Source organism: Corapipo altera, unplaced genomic scaffold (assembly GCF_003945725.1).
Source record: "Corapipo altera isolate COAL_440 unplaced genomic scaffold, ASM394572v1 288, whole genome shotgun sequence".
In the NCBI taxonomy this organism is placed as follows: Eukaryota; Metazoa; Chordata; class Aves; order Passeriformes; family Pipridae; genus Corapipo; species Corapipo altera.
In genome coordinates, this window is record NW_020885071.1 from 183,031 (window position 1) to 191,141 (window position 8,111).

At 53.8% G+C, this 8,111-nt stretch overlaps 1 protein-coding gene across 1 annotated transcript in view; it reads left to right on the top strand.

Moving 5' to 3' along the window:
• LOC113959899 (dystrobrevin beta-like) overlaps positions 1-8,111 on the top strand; it is a 105,227-nt gene that overhangs the window by 53,824 nt on the left and 43,292 nt on the right. Inside the window, exon 15 of the mRNA XM_027669190.1 lies at positions 2,523-2,619. Within this exon, the coding sequence (XP_027524991.1) occupies positions 2,523-2,619 (97 nt within the window). The remainder of the gene's footprint in view (positions 1-2,522; positions 2,620-8,111) is intronic.

Sequence of the window (8,111 nt, forward strand, 5' to 3'; positions counted from 1 at the left end):
CTGGGGGCACTGGGAGCAGCAGCCCTGGGGGCACTGGGAGCAGCAGCCCTGGGCAGCCTGGCAGAGGCATTGAGGATGCTGAGTTCTGAGGGCTGTGTGTCAGCAGCTGGGCTTTTAAGTGGCCTTAGAAGTAAACAAAAACGTTTCTTGGTACGAATTCTGTTTGTTTAGTTTAGAAAACTGTTTGTAAAGAAGAAACCGATGGGAAAAACCGGCAGAAATGGCGTTAACTGCTCATCATTTCCTCTCCAAAGGAGCAGAGCTGAGAGCAAATGTTGGTTATTTGATTAGTCAGAGAAACTCCTGAAGTTCAGACCTCCAGGCACAGCCAGAGCTGGAGAACCACCTCCAAAGCCTCTGTGGCTGAGTTGGCACTGCTGGGGCACCTCCAGTGCTGGGGCAGCTCTGGGACCTCAGACAGGAGACACAGGGAGGGGCTGGAGCGTGGGAAGGGAAGGGAGCTGGGAAGGGGCTGGAGCAGCAGGAGGGGCTGAGGGAGCTGTGGGGGCTCAGCCTGGAGCAAAGGAGGCTCAGGGGGGACCTTCTGGCTCTGCAACCCCCTGACAGGAGGGGGGAGCTGGGGGGGGTCGGGCTCTGCTCCCAGGGAACAAGGGACAGGAGGAGAGGGAACGGCCTCCAGCTGTGCCAGGGGAGGCTCAGGTGGGACAGGAGGAGGAATTTCTCCCTGGAAAGGGTGGTCAGGCACTGGCAGGGGCTGCCCAGGGAGGTTTGGAGTGCCCAGCCCTGGAGGTGTCCCAGGAAGGCCTGGCTGTGGCACTCAGTGCTCTGGGCTGGGGGACAAGGTGGGCATGGGGCACAGGGGGGATCCATGGGCTGGGAGGGCTTTTCCAGCCCAAATGATTCTGGGGTTCAGGGATTCACTCCCTGTAGTATCTCACACGTAGCCTCCCATGTACAAGCAGCATCAGCTTTCCTGCCCCCAGCCCTCCCTCATCAACAAACTCTGCTACAGTTCAGGCTGGGAAAGCAGGAGGATGATAATCCATGGAAAGTCAACATGTCCCAGGTCTAAAAATCTGCAGCCCAGCCCTGGGATGAGTCAGCTGCAGCACTGCTGGCAGTGCCTCCTTGGAGGAGCAGGATGGATCCGTGTCCTTGTGGATCCCTGCCTTGCAGTGCAGGTGTCCCTGCCTTCTCCTGCCTGCACCACCACGGGAACAGTGAATCACAGGATGCTTTGGGTTGGGAGGGACCTCAAAGCTCATCCCATCCCACCCCCTGCCATGGGCAGGGACACCTTCCACCAGCCCAGGTCGCTCCAAGCCCCATCCAACCTGGCCTTGGACACTTCCAGGGATCCAGGGGCAGCCACAGCTTCTCTGGGCAACCTGTGCCAGGGCCTCCCCACCCTCACAGCCAACAATTCCTTCCCAATCTCCCATCTAACCCCCTGGCATGGAAAGCCATTCCCCCTTGTCCTGTCCCTCCAGTTCCTGGTGATCCTCTCCTCCAGTCCTTCTCTCTGGCTTCCTTAAGATTCTGGAAGGCTGCTTAGTTGTATAACCACAGTCCTCAAAATACAAAAAGATGCTGCAAGAAACATCCAGGGTGGTTAATATTTCACAGTCTTCTGTCCTTTAAAGAACTGGTCTGTTCCTGAAACCCCCAGAATGATTTATCCAGAGTGAGTCGTGTGAGAACACAGATCGAAGACTTTTGGAGGTTCAGTCTGTAATAGGTGATGCTTTAACTTGGGATTAAGACATTCTGGTGTCCACAGAAATAACTGTGGGTGAATAAAGGAGCCTTTTTAACCTGCTTTTCCCCAGGGTTTTGTCTCATCACCTGTGACTGGGCTTTGTGGGTCCCTGGCATCTCTTAAATCGCCCGGGACACGGAACCTCCGCCGGGCTGACGTCCGTCTTTGAGTTGCTCCTTCTATTAGTCACTGCTTTCTTTTTTGGAATCTGAAATCAAACCACACAGTCATATTTCCTCAAATAGCTCCCAGACAGGTTTTCAGCTGCCAAGGAAAGGGAAGGTCACTCCTTATCTGCCGCTGTTGTTACCTGGTGCTGGCGCAGCGAGCGTGTCCCGGCTGATCCGTCACGGCACAGAAATAGCTCTGCTGAGTCTCCTCCAGGCAGGCACAGCTCTTCCTCCCCAGACATCTGCAGCCTGTCCTCCTCTTGTTTTTCCCCCTCTCTGTCTTTCCTCCCGTGGTTCATCCTGGCTTGTCTGAGCACCCCACAGGATGCCAGGCTCCGACAACTCTGGGTTCTTAAAAGGAAGAAAAAAGTGGGTTTTTTTACTCAAAATGCAATGTCCTGAGAAGGGCTCCCCTGGGCCAGGGGCTGAGGACACGTCTCTGGGTTTGAAGTGAACGGGGTATTGTCACCTTCAGGTTCATGGTCACTGTGCTGGGCCTTGCTCTGGGTTTTTAGATGGGGAGCAGGGGAATGGCGGGAACCACAGACCCCGTTACACGGGTGAGCTCCCTGGGCTGCTTTGAAATACCCCAAGTTTGTTTTCTGCCTCTTTCTTCCATGTGACTGGAACAGACAGAGGAAGGATGAGCTGGAGCAGAGGATGTCAGCACTTCAGGAGAGCAGAAGAGAACTGATGGTGCAGCTGGAAGGGCTGATGAAGCTGCTCAAAGTAAGGAACCTCCTGTGGGAAAGGCAGCACGTCCCTCCCTCCCCTGGCTCTGGGGCTGCTCTGGGATCCCTGCTTTGCTGTCACACCTTATAAAACACCTCATGAGGAATAGGAGGAGTTTGCAAAAAGCCATTTCCATCCTGGCTCTGTGGGGGGGGGTGCAGGTGGTGAAAGGGTTTTCAGGTTCAAGTATGGGGAACCCAAGGTTTGGAAGGGTTTAAAGAAGTATTTGATGTGGTAACTGGACCTGATCTGGGCACCAATTCTGTTCTTCCAGCTCTAACTGGGAAATAAACTGGGAGCTGTAGTTCCTGCAGGGCAGGATGTGACTCCCCAGGGCTGTGGGGCTGATCCAGGGGGTGACCCTGCCCAGCCCCTGCCATGTGGGGGGTTTGCTCTGGGGGTGATCTGTCAGCTCTGATCTGCAGCACACGTCATTGTTTTGGTTCCTGACTAGGGTCCTTCACTGTTTTTGTGGAGTCCTCCCTCAGCTGAGCTCCCAGATGATGAAATACTGCAGTCTGAAATACTCTTACACCTTTATTCTTCCCCTTCTTTAAGTTAGAGTCAGTGAGTCAAATGGCAAAGCCTTGGCCTTAAAGGGGTTCTAGTCTAAGACAAGGTGCCCTGAAGGTGCTGTGGGGGTGGGAGAGAGATGGAGCAGTGACAGTGCCAGGGGCAGGCTGGGATATAGATCAGCCACAGGCACATCCTGATGATTCCAGGGAAATTTGGAGCTGGTCTGCACTGGGAAGTGAGAGTGAATTCTCAGTGCCTGTGACTCCAGAGTGCAGGAACCCCTCAGCTTGGCTTGAATCCTGAGGTAGGAATTCCTACCCCTACCCTTTATCCTGGGTAGGAATTCCTACCCCTACACTTTACCCTGGGTAGGAATTTCTACCCCTACCCTTTATCCTGGGTAGGAATTCCTACCCCTGCCCTTTATCCTGGGTAGGAATTCCTACCCCTGCCCTTTATCCTGGGTAGGAATTCCTACCCCTACCCTTGCATCCCGGGGCTGGGATGTCTGTACAGGAGGTGATGATCAGAACCTCCCCAGAGGTACCTGGTTTGGGATGTCTGTACAGGAGGTGATGATCAGAACCTCCCCAGAGGTGCCTGGTTTGGGATGTCTGTACAGGAGGTGATGATCAGAACCTCCCCAGAGGTGCCTGGTTTCCCTCATTTCCCTGGGCAGGTGAGCACATGTGGGATTTGGGAAGTTCCTTAAGCCAGGAGTTCTGCACTCTGTGTTTTCCCTGCTCAGCCTGTTAAGGTCTGACTTTCAAAATCCCAGAAATCCCAGAAAAGCTTGGGTTGGAAGGGGTCTGAAAGCTCATCCCATCCCACCCCCTGCCATGGGCAGAGACACTTTCCACCAGCCCAGGTTGCTCCAAGCCCTGTCCAACCTGGCCTGGGACACTCCCAGGGATCCAGGGGCAGCCACAGCTTCTCTGGGCAAACTGCCAATGCCTCACCACCCTCCCAGGGAAGGATTTATTCTCAATCTCCCATCTCTCCCTGCCCTCTGGCAGTGAGAAGCCATTCCCCCTTGTCCTGTCCCTCCATCCCTTGTCCCCAGTCCCTCTCCAGCTCTCCTGTAGCTCCCAAATTTGTTTAAGAACTTTATCCAGCAGCTGGGACTGGATATAAGGAAGAGCTCTGTCCCCATGAGGGTGCCCAAGCAGTGGGATGAGGGCCCACAGGGGCTGCACCATCTCAGCCTTGGAGGTTTGCAAGGCCTGACGTGGCCAAAGCCCTGAGCAGCCTGCTCTGAGGTTTTGACCCTGTTCTGAGACCTCCTCAGCTGTCCTGTGAGCTGTGACTGCTGGAATTACTTGGTCCTGCATAATGTGGCTGTTTGCCTCTCCCCCCCAGAGCTGTCTGTGGAGCCTGGCAGCCTCTTGATTAAAGCATCTTCCAGAAAGACATCTGCTCTGGAGCTGGAGAGATCAGAAGTGGAAAATTCCCTGCCAATGCAAATTTTTCTCGAGCAGTTAGAAATTTATGCCTGGTTTTTCAGTTCTGACTCAGTTTGCACCCCTTGGTTCTCCCTCCCTGAAATCAGGGAGCACTTTTGCACCCCCTGTGTTCTGCCTGTGCAGAATCTCAGCCAGGGCACTTCTCACTGGTGGTTTTAAAGCAGTGGAACAGGCAGAACTCTGCTGGGTCCCTCAAAACACTCTGCTCCAGCCTTTTCAGGGGTGGTTTCTTTGCCTTCTTCAGATTTTTAATTTAAAGTTATTTTTTTAACTTTGAGAAGGACAAGCCCTGTGTGGAATCCTTCCCTGCCCCTCAGCAGCTGGTGCAGAGTCACAGCAGGGCCTTCACTGCTCTTCCATCCCTGCTTTCCTTTCTGTGCCTCTTGGAGGCTCTCAGCCATCCAGCTCTTCCTCTGTGGATTTGTTTCCTCCTGTGGTAACTGGGTAATGAGGATGTTGTGGGTAAATCCTCTGCTGTGAAAATCTCTCACATCTGTGCAGTTCCCTTCAGGAGCCAAACCTGTTGTACATTCAGATAACAAAATCAGCTTCTTTTATGTCAGGACTTCCTTTCCATGGAGTTCTGCAGCTCCTGTGTCACCTGTGTCAGGGGCTGGGTCCTGTGTCAGCATTTCTGTGGCTCTGAGTGAACTGATGGCAGGGCCAGATCAGACAATCAGAAATATTGGAATGGTTTGGGTGGGAAGGGGCTTCAAAGCCCATCCAGTGCCACCCCCTGCCATGGGCAGGGACACTTCCCATTATCCCAGGCTGCTCCAAGCCCCATCCAACCTGGCCTGGGACACTTCCAGGGATCCAGGGGCAGCCACAGTTCCTCTGGGCAACCTGTGCCAGGCCCTCCCCACCTCACCCCCTTGTCCTGTCTCTCCAGGCCCTTGGAAATGGTGTCTCTCCATCTTCCCTGTTGTCCTCTTTAGGTAATGGAAGGTCACAATCAGGTCACCCCAGAGCTTCTCTTATTTAAGTTGTCTTTCCTCCCTGTTTGAATATCCACATCCCAGTCCTGGGCTCTCCAAGCTCCATTAAAAATTCCCCTCCCTGCACCCTGTAGCTCCTCACTCAGGTAATTATTTTTTAAGCTGCAAGTTCCCCAGCCTGCTGATCTAAAAATAGAAGTTCTAGTAGATACTTTTAACACCTTTTCTCATTATTAGTGCCAGTACTTCCCTGTCTGCTGAGAGAAACTCCGAGGGGAAGTGCTGTGAGTCAGAGCCAGAGCAGAGACACGAATTCCTCAGCCCCTGCTCAGAGTTTCACCCCCGTGACCCGAAGCAGTGACGCTGCCTCCAGGCTTTGTTTTGGTTTTGATATTTGTGTCCTGCTCAAACCCTCCTTTTCAGTGGTTTCAGCCCTGCCAGACACGATTTTCCCCCCACAAGGTTTTTAGCTTCTCTCATCATTTGGTGCTCCTCAGAAACGTTCATGTATAATTTACATCAGCTGTTAAAGCTTTTATGGGGTTTTTTTTTTTCCATTTTCTTGTGCAGCATTTTTTACATTTTTAATGCTGCCTTCATTTCACCATTTAGGGCTGGATTCAGCTTTTACCCAGCTCTGGTTTGTCTGAGAGTTTGGGGCCTCAAATCTCTCTCTGAGGAAAAGGAGACCCTGTGGGTCCCTCCCCTCTCAGGACATCCCATGTTTCCATGAATCCATGTCTTTGGAAGGCCACAGTTGTCCTCTGGAGGCTCATCCATTTTTCCCATGCTGTGATGTTTGGCCTCAGGGCAGGGAAGGGCCCAGGTCTCAGGTCCCTTCAGCCCAAACCATGTTCTGTGATTTGGGGCTGTTCTGGTTGCTGGGGTCAGTGACCCCCGTGAGGAGTGTCCTGCTCTGCTGTCTGTGATTCCACATGGGACCCCCCCCCAGCCACTGCCATTTGGGGCTGGGCTCGGGGTTTGCATCCAGTGTCTCCCACGTCCCCTCACTGACCCGGGACACTCCTGCTGGGGGTCCCAGTCACAGGAGGGTCATGGAATGACAGACTGCCTTGGGTGGGAAGGGAGGGAAGGGAGGCTGTGGCTGCCCCTGGATCCCTGGAAGTGTCCCAGGCCAGGCTGGACGGGGCTTGGAGCAGCACTGGGTGGTTTATAAGGTCCCTTCCCACCCAAACCACTCTGGGATCCTGTGGCTCTCTCCAGACCCCTGGCTTGGCTCTCCCTTCTCTCCTGGGCTCTCCTGCAGTGCCCAGGTGTCATGAGCTGGGCTGGCTCTGAGGAGCATTCCGTGGGGACAGGGAATCACTCTCCCTGCACGGATATCCCATAGACAGATCCCGTTTCACTCCCTCCATTTCCTCAAAGGCAATTTCCTCGCCGGCTGCTCCAGTGATTTATCTGCTCCCTCTCAGCCCTGCCGAGCTCTGTCCCTCCTGAGAGGGTGTTTTCACATCTGCACTTAATGCCAAAGCCTCATTTTTCAAACTAGCAGCTTTTTTTGTGGAGTGGAGATGGCTGGAGATCTTTTCCCTGACCCAGCTCCCCATCTGGTCCTGCGAGTCCCAGCCCTGGTGGGAGGAACCCCTGGGAGCCTGTGGGATGTGGGGAGGGCAGCACTGACCTCAGCTGGTGCTGATCTGAGTCTGAGTGGAGCCAGACCCCACATCTGCCACAGCAGCAGCTGAAAACACACCTGGAGGAGCCCTGAGTCTCATCAGAGAAAACCAAAAGTGTCTGCTCGGAAACGTGGAGTTCTCTGCAGCCATTCCCAGATTTCTCTGGGGAGCACAGTGGGAAAAAACCCCAGCTTTGAGTGGTCAGTGAGAAGAAGCTGCTTTAAATTAAGGGAAAGGTTCTGGTTAATCCTGCTCAGACGGGAGATCAGGGAGGGAAGGTGGATAAATGGGTCCCTGGATTTGAAGGCCAGAAGGAGCTTTTATCCCGTGAATTTTAATTCCCTGACCTGGATTTCTGGGGAGATGTGCTTAGGGGGGCTCCTCTGTGCTGGGGGTCTGTGCCAGTCACCTGGAAATGCTGTCACTGCTGGTTTGGGGTACGTGAGTCACCAGGACTGTGCTCCAGCCCTTCTGTCAGAGCACAGAGTGATGGTTGTTGTCTGTGGAAGGGTCTGAATTAGGAAAGAAACTCCCCACTGTGGGACATTCTGCTCATTCCAAGGAATTCTCCTGTAGCTGAAGGCAGGATGTGCCTCCACCTGCCCAGCCCAATCAGAGGGGACACTTCCCTGCTCCAAAAGGGGATGAATTCACCCAAATTTCACCTTTTTTTGTCCTCCAAATCAGGAGGGATCTGTTCTGACAGAGGCACTGCAGGGCAGGAATTGTTTTCCCTGTATCTTTTCCCTTACTCAGCATCTCTGCTGCCTTTGCCCTCCCGATGTTGTGTCCCATTCCAGACCTGGTGGCTTTGCCCTCGTGAATCCCACTGGCAGAGGTCCTGGAATGCCCAGTGGGAACCGACCAGAAGGGTGATGTTTTTCCCCTGGGGCTGTGGCAGTTTTGGGGTCTCTGTGAAGGCAGTTTTGGGGTCT